The following is a 12,340-nucleotide window of genomic DNA, read 5'->3' as shown; positions in this document are numbered from 1 at the left end:
ACTAGCGATAGAGGTCAGCTTAGTTTCGACCATTCAATACAAGCCGCGTTACTTACCTCGTAGATGATGTTCGTCTTCAACATGACCGACCGCTTCAGCTTCATCCGGATGGCGATCAACGCCTGCACGATCTCCCCGCGGTTGACGTCGTGCCGCCCTCTCGTGTTCGCAAAGCTGACGATCGAGCAGTAGACGCTGCCTAGCTCAGCCGTCGTCGTGCTCAGCATCGTTCGCTGGTACTTGCGCAGCGTCGTGCTCGGCGGAAGCAGGCTGAAGATGAACGCGGCTGTGACGCCCGCGCAGACGAGCACAAACCGTCGCCACGCGAGCGACCAGCCGTAGAAGTGGAAGATCGCGGCGAAGTGCGCATTCTGCCAGGAGAATCCGAGGACGATGCAGGTCGTGACGAAGTAGATGATGTTCGTCATCGCTGGGCCCGGCCAATACAGTCGTCCGTAGTAGAAAAAGGGCGTACAGAAGGCAATGACAGCCGTGTAGCCGTAGGCGTTGCCGATGCCCTTCTGCGCGGAGATGTACCACATTACCAAGCCTGTCAGGCCGCCGAGAAGCGTACACAGCAGACGCGCGAACAGCGCAAACGTCGTGTCGCCCCTGAATCGCGCCAGTGTCAGTTGGCCCATGAAGATGCCCCAGACGAATCGCTCTTCGTATGCGAGTGTGCTGTAGCTTGAGGAAGTTCGGGAGGCAGAGGAGGACGGTGAGCGTGCCCGCTTTGAGAGCGAAGAGCATGTTCCCGCCCGTGAGACCCATAAGCAGAGTGTGGAACCACGACATGACGTGCTCGAGGGGAGTGTTCGGCGGGAGTGCGTCGGGGTCTCTCCGAGACGGCTGGCCCAAGTCTTCGTCCCAGTCGGTCTGCATACCGGGGATGGTGTCTAGCAACCGAGTGAAGACATATCAGAGCCGAGTCAGCATCGCATGTCGGTGGAGCCATACCTGGATCCTCATCGTCGTTGCCTTCCGTTTCGACCGTTGCGTCGTATTGGCTCCCGCCCCAGTTCAAGAAGACCTTCTTGAATTTCACGGGCATAAACGGGCCCACAGGCGAGGCCTCTTCTTGTCTTCCTCCAGCGACGTGATCGCGTCGATCTGCAGTATAATCCGGTCAGTGCTACATGTATGACCCTGAGCTGTCAAACACGACGTACCATTTCTATAGCCACGGTTGCGAACTGGATGAGATGGTACTGGTATACGTAGCAGTGGAAGAGATATCGGTGAGGAGGCGGCTCGGCAGTCGCATCCGCACCAGGTGAACCAACGCGGGCGGGGTCGAACGCTGAACGGTAAGGGTCGAGGACCTTATGCCTACGAACCCCGAATCAGTGCCACCTTTTTCGACCCTGTCACTCAGGCCACACACCTGAAATCCTTCCGGAACCGGTTCAGTGCACTGTCCACCTTGTACCTCACTTCCAGCATTCTCGCCATCGTGTCCAACCTCCTCTGCTCCGCGCTCTTCCTCCCCTCGAACCACCCATTCCGCACACTTCCGACCCACCCCCTCGCCTCGCGCACAGTGTCCGCACACGCGCCCAAAAGGTCTTCGCAGCTCTCCCCGAGGAGGTCAACGAACGTCTCCGTCGCCTCCGGGCTGTCCGGGTGGCTCAGCCGCGTCGCCTCGAGCGCGAGGTACCGTTGACTCTCGAAGACCGCGACGGCCGTCTCGCCGACGGGCGCGCTCGCGTGAGGAACTGAGAGCGAATGGGCGAGGTGGAGGAGGGAGAAGTGCAGTCTTTGATTTTGGCCGTCTTCTTCGCTATCAGGCTGCCGGTGTCGTAGGTGAAGGTGTCGGCTGATGGATAAACGGAGAGAGGATAGGGAGCCGCTCGGATTGGTCTTGGACCGACCGGTCCGGTGTCGAAGCCGTCCACGCTCTTTGGTGTCCACAGCGCTAGGTGTAGGGCTCCCGGGACGGGAAGGCGGCGGGCTGCGACCCCAGGCGACTGAGTCGGGATCAGATCGTGGGTCGGGTGAGTTTGAGCCGAGTGCAGGCGTGCCAGGTTGCGAGAGTGACTGTCCGCGCAAGGCCACAGGGGTCATGACCGGTGTGTTCGGTTTGCTGGGAAGAGGTGTGACTGGGAACCGCTCACGCGTCGGGTCGATGAGGGTGAAGAAGATCCCGAGTCCGTTTGCGCGCACAACTAGGCGGCGCCCGAACTCTTGCATATGCCCGATATCTGCTGGTGCGAATCGACCCCAGATGACGTCGTTCTTTACGAGACGCAACGCCGCAGCGGCAGGACCAAGTCCTCCTTCGGACTTGGTGACAAGACCGTTGATCTTCTGGACCGTCGAGGAGAAGTCGGAGCCGAAGGGAGGACGCCTGAGTACGGCGCGATGCTCGCGGAGCGCAGCTTCAAGTGGCTCGAGCGAGCGTGCAAGGGCACTCGCGTACTGTGTGGTGATCGTGCTGGGGAAGATGGTCGCGCTCGCCAGGATGCAGAGCCCACAGTGGAGCACGAGTGGAAGGACAATCACCCTACCAACAGTATAGTATGGGTAGGGGAAGAGGACATCGGTGATGAAGGATATGTCGATGACGACCGCACCGAAAACAGAGGGAATGAGGTAGGGGCCCGATCCTTTCTTGGCCTTGATAAAGAGGAAGAAAGTCACGCCGAGGAACACCCATATGGCGGAGATGACGGTCGGGCCAGCCTCGATGTATTGTCCCGAGAGTGCCTCCGTCTGCGTAATGTTGTAGTCGGTATGGTGGCGCGCCAGGTGCGCGAAGAATATACCTAGACAAGACCAGCTATGCAACGTCAGAGCGAGGTTGTTGGAAAGGCGAGAGACTCACGCCCAGCCAACCGTGACACAGAGCGCAAAGAGTAACTCGCGCTCGAGAACGGAAATGAAGGGATCGGCGGGTGGGTCGAGGAATGCGGCTGGACGTGGTGTGAGAGCCATAGAAGATGCAAGACAAGACAGACGTACCAACTAGAAAGAGGAATGAAGCCTTGGCACGAAAGGGTTGTCACTTTGTGTACATGCATCATATGGCGAATACTCACCTGGCCTGTGACGTCCTCGACTGGGCTTAGGACCATGAAGACGACTGATATAAAAGCCATGACGAAGCTACGGACGATAGGCTTGATCTTCGGCCAGGAGAAGTTGGCTGGGATCCACGCGAGGTCGATAGGGAAGTACCTGGCGGCAGTCTGGCGGAGTGCATTCATGTACTGGCCGCAGGACCGTCTTTCGCGCCGCTGAGGTTGCTTCTCAGTGTCGCTGGGCGAGGACCGGCCCTGCGAGCCTCCGGGCCCCAAGAAGGCGTCTCGATACGGACATGGCGGAGAGGCGGGATGTCGCGGGGAACGTGGTAGGAGCCATATGCGGCTTCATCCTCGTCTTCGTCGCCGAGACGTGGGTCATAGCGGAGGTTGTGCCTCCAGCTGATGTCGATAACCTCGGGGTACTGAGACACAGGAAGGAGCTCTGGCGGCGGCATGGTCGGGAAAGGGGCTTACTCCCGTGCAGACGAGATGCGCGTCCTCCGAGTCGCCAGAGTCAGTGGGCCAGTCCGCGCGCGGGTGGGCCTGTTCCGGGGAGAGGTCGTCGGCGAGCCAGCGGTCGTCGTCGCGAGCGTCGGGGCGTGCTGGGCGGGCACAGGGCTTGCGGCACGGCGTGGGGTGTTATATGGGCGTCGGACATGACGGGCAGAGCAGATGGGGCGAGCGCACAGAGACCCGAGTGCGCTGCGCCCGTCGACGGCGACGCGCGCATCCGTCGATCAAACGCGCCCACCTGCTGCCCTCACGTGTTTACTCTCGTCCTCGACCTCCCGCCACCACCGCCTTCACCAGCTGCGTCGGGCTCGTCTGTCGACCTCCTCAAGCGCGTCGTCGACGTGTGCATCGTCCTCAACCTCACGGACGGCGTGGGCTGGCATCGTCGGCTAATATGGTACGTCGCGTCTTCCATTTGACCGTCGCGTCCTCAGCCTCTAACCTCCCGGCCAGGCGTGCTCTTGTACCTCGACATTTACATGAGCAGCGCCCTCGAGCAGACCGAGGAGCACGTCAGCGGTATGATCACCCGTTGCTATGGTGATTCGTTCATTCGCGGGAACACCGGTACGTGCTCTCGTCTTTACTCTGTCTCCGATGCGCTCATGCCCCCTCAACGCTCCAGTCCCTTACACATCCGCCCCCATGGGTTGCTTTGATGTGCTCGTCAAAGCGTTATGACTCTTCAGTGACGCCCGGACATTCACCATTGCCGTTCGCCGCATCTCAGCAGGACGGAACACCGGCGGTATGTCTTCCAATTGCATCTCTCTATATGAACGGCGTATTCATAGACCGTTCTCATCTTGTACGTGTGGTGAATCAGTCGACCTCGAGTGAGGTATTCAATTGAATTCACAGATTTCCCATCAAACCCCGAGTTGCTGATGCTGTCGGCCATCCGCAACACTGCCTCTCGATCTGTCCAAATGTCCCCGCTCGCAGTTGTATCCACACGCATCGCTGTCTGCCAACTCGTGTCCAGTTCACCTCCCAAGTCATGACGTGCTGCCGTATCGCTTTCTCCACTGCAAACCGCTCTCAACGAAGATATTCGGCGTGGTGAGGTAAGCTGCATCATTGCAGGTGACTAGTACTCGACGGCTAACCGGAAAACCGATTGCAGATTGTGGCATGCACAGGAGTGGTAGCTTGGGCTCACCTCGCCTTCAGACTTCCTCGAACGTAGGAAACACGTCGGTGTCTGCCCCGCTTTTGTCGTCGACTACTACAGTAAGTCGCATCTTTCTCTCGTCTACCACCCTGCGACCACTGACCTTCCGGCCAGGCCTGCTCTCGTACTCGGACAGGTATATGAATACCGTCCGTGAGCAAACGAGTAGCACGTCAGCGACGCGCTCACCAATCGCCACGGCGATGCACTCGTTCGCGGGAACACCGGTACGTGTTCTTGTCCGTACTCTGCCCATATGCTCATATGCGTTTCATAACCCAGTCCTCTACGTATTCATCGCTCAGCTATTGTGATGCGCTCGCTGAAGTGTTCTGACTCAGGAGCTACACGTAAGCACATATCCCTGCCGCTCGCTGCATCTGAGCGGGACGGAACAATGGCGACATACTTTGCGGTTGCTACTCTGTATGCCGACAATGTATCCGTGCAGCCTTAACCTCCTCTCATTCCTTGATGATAAACCGTCCGACCTCGAGTGAAGTACCGAATCGAATGGATAGATTCTCCATCAAACCCGAGTGGCTGATGCTGTCGGCCACCCGTCAATTGCGATGACGCGCCGCAAGTCAACTCCATCGCCTCTGTGTCAGTCACGCCCGCTCACGTTCCTGCCACCTCTGCGTGGCTTCAGGGTCAGCGGCCTCGGCTCCGGGCTGCTCGTCCGCAACCTCGTCTTCCGTCTCACGGTCTACTCCTTCACTCTCGTACTTGCATCGACAGCGAGAGCATGGACTTGATTGACAGGTCTGCCATGAAGCAACAACCACCGACAGCCTCGGAGGGCGAGGAGAAGGCGAGGATACGCGAGAGGAAAGAGATGAACACGTAATGAGTCAAAAGGCCGAGCAGAAATGCTCCACGGACAGAGGTACGTAACAATAGGGCATTCCTGTCTCGCCGGTCTCTACGTCAGGCGACACTAGAGAAGGGGTGGTACACGTTGCTGTCCTGTTGCCGCAGTTCTCCTTGTTCCGCCGCTTTAACCACTGCCTTCTCGTGTACAAACGACCGCCGCTGACTTCGGGGCTGTCATTCACAGGTCTTCTGGCAAGTCCCCGCATCTCGACGCGGCACTGAAAAACGCGTTCGCGTTGACGTGTTCGCAGGCCGCCCCAAGACGCCGCAACTTGTCAATGCAATTCCTTGGAGCGTCGAGCCTTCTTTGCACTGATGCGCGATTCGATTCGGTTGGGGATCCTGATCCAAATTGTGGTTGTACAATAGCATTGCGCGTACGGTATGTGATTCAATTGGTTCTGTGACAGCGAGAGGCAGACTCACGTTCTTCTAATGCTAGGCCACTTGTCTGCGCCCTCGTAGCGAGAGCCTGCGGTTGCAGTTGGGCGTGCTTGCGCGAACGATACATCTCGCGGGTAGTGAGTGCAGTATCCGAAGCTCCTAAAATGACTTGCCTCATGGTAGGCATGCCAGCACCCCAGGCGAGCACGTGGTGGAGGCAGAGCCTCATTGACAACCACAGTGGTAAGCCGAGAAGATCTAGTGTCTACCTTTACATCATACATGACAGGTATATACGTATGGTGCAACCTTCCCTCGAACCACCTACAGTTAAGGTCAGTCATTCTTGTGGCTCATGTCTTCTGTGCCCGAATTACACTGACAAATCTCTCGTTACTCCAGTCGATCCGCGGGCGCCACCTGCATGCTACAGGTAAATCCGTACCACTTGTCCCGCGGCTTGCCCATATTGACGAACTCCGTTGCATCGAACTCAGGCATGCGTTACCGGAGAAGCCTGCGGCGTTCTCGCTCGCTCGCGATCGCGCCCGCTAAGCAAGGAACCAGTTTAAAAATTTTACGTGCAGCACGGATACATGTAATCATCCACGCAGACACGAACATCGATCACGGCGCTGAGAACCAACGAAGTACAACCTCATTGCTGTCTTGCTGAGCCCTAGAAGACGTGCCTGAGCTTACGACACTGTGCTATAGCTGCGTGAGTACAAGAGCAGGAGTTCGACATTCGCAGAACCTGCAACACGACAACACCCATTGCATAGTCCGCTTAGTATGCCGAAAGCACAGTTGACATTTACGACGACGTCCCCTCGGTTCCACCCGTACTCCCAGCAGTTGCGGCGTGCCTGGAAACGCGAAGTGAGTCATTTCTGCACTGAGTCTCATCTAATGCTAATGCATTGCAATGTGTACATTGAATTAAGATGCGACTGCGCGAATCCCTGTCAAACTACCCATTGTGGTTGCTTGAGATGCTACATCTCCTCAGTCGTGAGTATTCAGTTTCGAGTCAATAGGCTGTTATATTTATGTGGGCATATTCGTCGTAGACCCCGATGACTGGCCGGATATGTAGGAGTATCACCGCAAGGATGTGTCTGTACACAGTCGCTGTGTTGATATATGCTCTCGCATCGTTGTCATTCGCAATGTTCTCGTGGCGGTCTGACAAGCTTCAGGCCGCCTTACACTTTGCTATGTAGAGCGACGCGCGAACAAGCTAAGTTACTAGAATTGAGCAAACACGGAAGCTGCGAGAACCTACTACACATGCACCAAATCCACGACTTGAAGCAATATGCAAGGCGCCAGTAAGTACTTAGACTGTAGAGACCTGGTTTGGGCGCCTGTGCGATCGTCTCCCGCGGTCCTCTCCTCAACGCTGCTTTCGACTGCTCATGACCCTCGTTCCGGTGTTCGCGCTCTCTCTCGCCCATCCCAACCGTTGACTCCCATTGATCGATCCTTCACTCGCTCGGCATGCATCGACTCGCAGCCACATTCGTCACCACCTCCCTATAGACCCAAGAGGAATACGCCGTCTCAGTCGAGCTTGGCCATGAGCATTTCGTGCTCCCACGCATGCTAGACAGGCGTCATGGAGGGAATTGAATGTCCTGTGTGCGCGTAGTTGGTGGTGGGGGCTCTGTAGGTGAGCATAAGTTTTATCGCTCGAATCCAACTCGAATCACAACCTGTCTGAACGCCTGCGCTTTCTCCGCCCGTCGCTGCTGCGGCTCGTACATATCAAACTCTTCTCCCATCGTGCCATCAAGCCCTAACGGCTCTTCCCAAAACGTGTCAACAGCTCGAAACTCGGGTGCGTGTCTTTTCTCTGTCTGCGCAGACGATACACCTAGGACATCACCGCAGCCCCTGCCCACGATCCCGGGGCGTTCCAAGGCCACCGGCGACATGGACAATACGACAGCGCGTCCTGCAGTCGACGGTAGAGAAAAGGAAACAAGGGGCTCAAACGGCCGAGAGAGGACACGAGTAGGTGTGTCACCCGCCCCAGCTCCCCTACCGCCATCCCAGCCCACCCCCGCAGTTCTACCGTCTCTCAGATGCACGCAATGCGTCCCGTGGGGTTGTCTGCTCGTGTCCTATTTGTGTCCTATGGCCCTTTCCGACACCTCACTACCTTCCCGACTTACCACCGCCCTCCTGCTTCATTGCCCCGCCCTCTATTCCTCTCGGACACACCGAATGCGTGCTGAGCATGAAGTACGTACGCATGACAACCCTGCGTAAGAGCTGGGTGGTCTGTTCACGTCCTACGGCCCCCCGCTACCCTGCACACCCAGCATGCAAACACGAAAGGAGACGACAGACCATGAGCTCGCGAGCATCCGAGCGGACGACATGGCAACAAGACGGGCGAGCGAGTGCATAAGAGAACGGGCGGGCAAGATGGCGTCCGTGCAAGCAGACGGGTGGTCGAGAAGACGGGGGACGGGATCGCAAGAGGTCGTGCAGGCGAGACGGCGAGAGGACGTGCGGTCGAGCAGAGAAGAGGACGAGATGACAGGCACCTGAGATGGCGGGAGCACGAGGCGGCAAGCGGACGTGCGAGCGAGGTGACGGGCTGACCAGAGTGCAAGAAGTCAGGCAGGTGAGCGGGTCGGCGGAATAGCTAGTGACAGGGCGGACAGGCGGACGGACGGAAGAACAACAGAGGAAGCAAGTCAATGGACGGGTGGACGAGCAGGTCAGAGGACTGGTGGATGGGAAGGTGAGAGAGTGAGAGGATTGGGGAACGAACAGTCCTGGGGTGAGCGGGTTACGCGGCGAGCAGACAACAGGACAGCAGGACGAGATCGTTGGCTGGCGAGTGAGCGGACGGACGGAAGAGCGAGCGAGACTCCCTCTCCTAAGCCAAAGGGCAAGGCCCTGCTCGCTGCTCGTCTCTCTCTTCACCGTCGTGCTCGTCGCCACAGCCACCGCCCGCGATATCCTCCTCCGGGCCCTCCGACGACACCAGTGATGACTCCCGCCACTCAGATGTGCGCCAGGTTTCCTTAATTGAGCTCACGCGCCCACTGACGATCGCTCGCAGATGCACTGCTTCCCAGCAGCGAGGGGACCGCCCCCGTCGACGAGCTCGACACCGTCCAGGACGTCCTCGTGCCTCCTGTTCGTCGTCCCCGTTCCCGCCGCCCACTGCCGCCCCCGGCTCGCACGCCCGGCACCTCTCCGACGAGAGCACATCCGGATCGCCATCTCCCGCCCGCTCTCCCTCACCCCTACCTTCGTCTGGCCCCGCTCAGCCCCAACTTCCACTCCGGCCCCGCCACCCCGCGTGCGGCCCGCCCGCAAGTCCTCCCGCGCCAATACCCTCGCTGCCATCCAGCACGTCGCCTCCGAGGACGCCCACGCTCGCCGCAGACTCCCGCTGCGGCTCCATGATCCTCTACCGCATCGCCAGCGACGACCTCGGCGCCCTCACCTCGCCCCCCTCCCAGCCCATATGGCCTGTCTGGACAGAAATGCGGCAGATGAGCGGGGTCGCCCGTGAAGAACACTTGCGAGCAAAACACTCACCGGCTCTTCGACAAAGCCTGCACCCCGGACGGCGAGCACGACATGCCGAGGTAAGCAGAATTGATCACGCCCGCGAATCCTGACCATTCTTACCAGTTGATAACGCGGCAGACGAGTGCTCGTCAGAGACGCCCAGTTCATAGTCGCACCACGACTCACCTCCCACGACGTCCGCGACACTCCATACGCGCTCTGCAAGTGTTGAGCCTAGATAGCAACGCGGCAGACGAGCAGAGTTGCAAGGTGAGCAGCGCCGTCTTCTATTGGGCAACGATACTTACCTGGCAGTAGCATGCGGGACATCCAGCCCGAGCCAATCACCATCCACCTAAGCACCCGCCCTCTCGCCCACCCTGCTCGCCGGACGGTCTTCGTCGGTCGGGGACGCGAGCCGGGTTGTCCAGCAAACCGCGGGAGTCCGGAAGACGAGAGAACCACACTGGAAGCCGGCGTGGGTCGAGGGCGGCGGCCGTCGAGTCTGGAGCAAACCGGATGGAGTGTTTCGGACAGCGGTCTCTCGTACCGTCGTTCGTATCGGACGGCTGCACAAGATCGGGGGAGACGATGGGGAGATAAACTCGGCGGGATGAGGAGTGACCGCGGTGAGGTCAGTAGTGGACGAGAAGAGGTTCACAGATGGAGGCGAGGAGGTACATTTTGAAGCTGCCCGGATGCAAGGTGTGCTTGTCCGTGCGGACCACGGGACGCACGCGGGGATAGAACGACGTAGTCGTTCGGACGCGAAACGTTGAGCTGCGGATGCAGGTAAGCATTACCGCTAGGAACGAACTCTGGACAGGAAACATACCTTCCGAGCCACAGACCGTCGTGTACGCGCACGCATGGCTGCCTGGGAAGCGCGGAGCGACCGCGAGACCGCCAGACGGCGACCAGTCCCGACGTCGTTCGTCTGGTGGGGCGTGCCGTGGTGCAGAGATGGGAACGGTGTGGTGGACGCGCCTGCGGCGCGTGTACTCACCGCGTACGTGTACCACAGAAGACCTGTCGAGAGTCGGCATCAGTACTTCGGGCATTCGCCGACGCACTGACACTCACTGACGAACATGGGCGCGCATATCTCAGTAATAGGGGAGGTCAGAGTAGCGATTCCGGGCGCGATTCACGCCGCGATCCCAGGGCGATGCTGAGGTGTTTCTGTGTGCCAAGAAAACCAAGGAATCGTACGAAAATCCGGTTTTACTCTGACCTCCCCACCACCGCCGTCTCAAGTCATGGCGATTCTCTGCTGTTGTTGTAACCAGTAGTCTCCGTAGACAGTCACTACGAAATTTGATTTTTTTCTATCTGTCCTACCATGGCCCGCCGCACTCCACGTCGTCGACGTGCAGAAAACCTCCTCAAAGCATACAAGAACTTCCACAAGCAGCGACATACTCGTCTACTGCGTTCGCGCGACCGGCTCGTAGTAGCTCGACCACAATAGCATCGCCGGCAGCGTTCGGCTTCGCTCTCGTCTCTCAGCTCTCTCTCTACTGTGACCAGTCCCACCGACAAGAGCTCTACCGACTCCGCTGTGGTTTCCCCGCCTTCGAGTGATGCCTCCGACTCGTCCAGCTGCGGAGACTCACCTAATGACATTGATCTCAGTGAGATCGAGGCCACGGCTTTTGGCTCTGATGCAGACTCAGAGCATGGCAGCGAGGGCTCAGAGGTGCCTATGCCTCCTGTGGTGCCGTACGACTGGGACCCTGAGGTGGACGACCTTCCTCTGGAAGAAGGGTGGGATGGCTGGGGAGAGTCGGGTTCAGAGGATTCAGATGGCTCGGGGGCTGATGCAGACGACGAGGGTGCAGGTGAGCCTCAGACTAATCAGGTAGCTTCGAAATGCTCATGAGACACAGGCAATGAGGATGAGGACGAACATGAAGATGCCGATGAAGACATGGATGCACCCGAGCCACCGAGCGGCTTGCACCAACACGTCCGCGAGACAATTGCAGCGATGTATGCCAAGCGCTATGAGCAAAGCCGTGATGAGTATCCTCATGGACCTGCGTACATGCCTCATGTACTCACCGTGCTCAAGGAGAAGCGTCCGGATCTCTTTCGCGAGGAACTCCGAGTCACCCCCTTCACCTTTGACCGACTTCTCGCTCGCATTCACCATGATCCGGTCTTCTCCAATGAGTCGAACAGCGACCAGATGCCTGTTGCGGATCAACTGGCGACAACACTCTTCCGCTTCGGCCATTCAGGGAACGGAGTACGCTTGACGAGGGTTGCTGCATGGTCCGGGTATGCGAAGGGCACAATCCTCCTTGCCACGCGCCGGGTGATGACTGCAATCCTGCAAAAGGAGTTCATGGAATCTGCAGTGCGTCCAGCGACTGAGGAGGAGAAAGAGGAGGCAAAGAGATGGGTGGAAGCGCATTCATGCCGAGCATGGCGGAATGGCTGGTTGATGGTCGACGGGACCCTGATACCGCTCTATACATGGCCTTTCTGGTACGGCGAGAGTTACTTCGATCGTAAATGCAACTACTCTCTCAATGTCCAGGTATGGCACACCGTCGCTCAGTCTCACTCTCGATGTCTCATGAACTGTCCACAGATTGTCTCACTGCCAAATCTGCGTATCATCGACTTCAGCTATGGCCATACCGGAAGTACCCACGATGCCTCAGCATGGGAGGAGACTGACCTCTGGCTCAATCATGTGGAGGTCTTGGATTTAGACGAGGGTGAGTTTGTCTGGGCTGACTTAGGTTATGGGGACAATTGAGACGACCCAGGGTGCCTTGGCACCGGCTTAACCCTAGTAAGCGCCGGCTTAACCCTATAG

At 58.3% G+C, this 12,340-nt stretch overlaps 6 protein-coding genes across 6 annotated transcripts; 5 read left to right on the top strand and 1 right to left on the bottom strand.

The window, feature by feature from the left end:
• Positions 1 to 56: 56 nt before the first annotated feature.
• On the bottom strand, positions 57 to 3,478 carry B0H18DRAFT_1132072 (uncharacterized protein; the record flags this gene model as incomplete). The annotated part of the gene is made up of 10 exons (XM_048035531.1): positions 57 to 521; positions 592 to 896; positions 958 to 1,007; positions 1,064 to 1,110; positions 1,170 to 1,329; positions 1,385 to 2,779; positions 2,825 to 2,912; positions 2,962 to 2,983; positions 3,039 to 3,145; positions 3,211 to 3,478. Coding segments are annotated over 10 exons (2,907 nt in total), but the record flags the coding sequence as incomplete, so codon positions are not given.
• Positions 3,479 to 3,679: 201 nt separating this feature from the next.
• B0H18DRAFT_899040 (uncharacterized protein) lies at positions 3,680 to 4,195 on the top strand (the record flags this gene model as incomplete). Its single annotated transcript, XM_048041437.1, has 2 exons — positions 3,680 to 3,920; positions 3,990 to 4,195. The coding sequence occupies 2 exons, from the start codon at positions 3,680 to 3,682 to the stop codon at positions 4,193 to 4,195; spliced, it is 447 nt and encodes a 148-aa protein (XP_047884247.1).
• A 1,364-nt stretch (positions 4,196 to 5,559) lies between these two features.
• On the top strand, positions 5,560 to 7,069 carry B0H18DRAFT_964839 (uncharacterized protein; the record flags this gene model as incomplete). Its single annotated transcript, XM_048043205.1, has 9 exons — positions 5,560 to 5,599; positions 5,956 to 5,968; positions 6,052 to 6,107; positions 6,154 to 6,213; positions 6,260 to 6,305; positions 6,373 to 6,403; positions 6,688 to 6,852; positions 6,918 to 6,984; positions 7,011 to 7,069. 9 exons carry the CDS (start codon positions 5,560 to 5,562, stop codon positions 7,067 to 7,069), a joined length of 537 nt encoding a protein of 178 aa, XP_047884246.1.
• A 321-nt stretch (positions 7,070 to 7,390) lies between these two features.
• On the top strand, positions 7,391 to 8,684 carry B0H18DRAFT_634545 (uncharacterized protein). Its single transcript, XM_048038874.1, has 2 exons — positions 7,391 to 7,989; positions 8,045 to 8,684. The coding sequence occupies exons 1-2, from the start codon at positions 7,606 to 7,608 to the stop codon at positions 8,387 to 8,389; spliced, it is 729 nt and encodes a 242-aa protein (XP_047884245.1). The 5' UTR covers positions 7,391 to 7,605; the 3' UTR covers positions 8,390 to 8,684.
• A 417-nt stretch (positions 8,685 to 9,101) lies between these two features.
• On the top strand, positions 9,102 to 10,553 carry B0H18DRAFT_1079982 (uncharacterized protein). Its single transcript, XM_048031267.1, has 3 exons — positions 9,102 to 9,587; positions 9,649 to 9,780; positions 9,829 to 10,553. Exons 1-3 carry the CDS (start codon positions 9,399 to 9,401, stop codon positions 10,111 to 10,113), a joined length of 606 nt encoding a protein of 201 aa, XP_047884244.1. The 5' UTR covers positions 9,102 to 9,398; the 3' UTR covers positions 10,114 to 10,553.
• A 995-nt stretch (positions 10,554 to 11,548) lies between these two features.
• Positions 11,549 to 12,055, top strand: B0H18DRAFT_855416 (uncharacterized protein; the record flags this gene model as incomplete). Its single annotated transcript, XM_048039646.1, has 1 exon — positions 11,549 to 12,055. A coding segment is annotated over one exon (507 nt), but the record flags the coding sequence as incomplete, so codon positions are not given.
• Positions 12,056 to 12,340: the final 285 nt, after the last annotated feature.

Source organism: Fomitopsis serialis, assembly GCF_022376445.1.
Source record: "Fomitopsis serialis strain Sig1Antser10 chromosome Unknown B0H18scaffold_773, whole genome shotgun sequence".
Taxonomy (NCBI): Eukaryota; Fungi; Basidiomycota; class Agaricomycetes; order Polyporales; family Fomitopsidaceae; genus Fomitopsis; species Fomitopsis serialis.
Note: the sequence above shows the minus strand (reverse complement) of the source record. Positions and strands in the feature narration are given on the sequence as shown.

Bases quoted from the DNA above. Each gene is read 5' to 3' on its own strand.
- B0H18DRAFT_634545 (XM_048038874.1), top strand. From the start codon at position 7,606: ATGTCCTGTGTGCGCGTAGTTGGTGGTGGGGGCTCTGTAGGTGAGCAT. The intron at 7,990-8,044 runs GTAGGTGTGTCA...CCACCCCCGCAG, and splicing joins ACGGCCGAGAGAGGACACGA to TTCTACCGTCTCTCAGATGC.
- B0H18DRAFT_1079982 (XM_048031267.1), top strand. From the start codon at position 9,399: ATGATCCTCTACCGCATCGCCAGCGACGACCTCGGCGCCCTCACCTCG. The intron at 9,588-9,648 runs GTAAGCAGAATT...ATAACGCGGCAG, and splicing joins GGCGAGCACGACATGCCGAG to ACGAGTGCTCGTCAGAGACG. The intron at 9,781-9,828 runs GTGAGCAGCGCC...ACCTGGCAGTAG, and splicing joins CAGACGAGCAGAGTTGCAAG to CATGCGGGACATCCAGCCCG.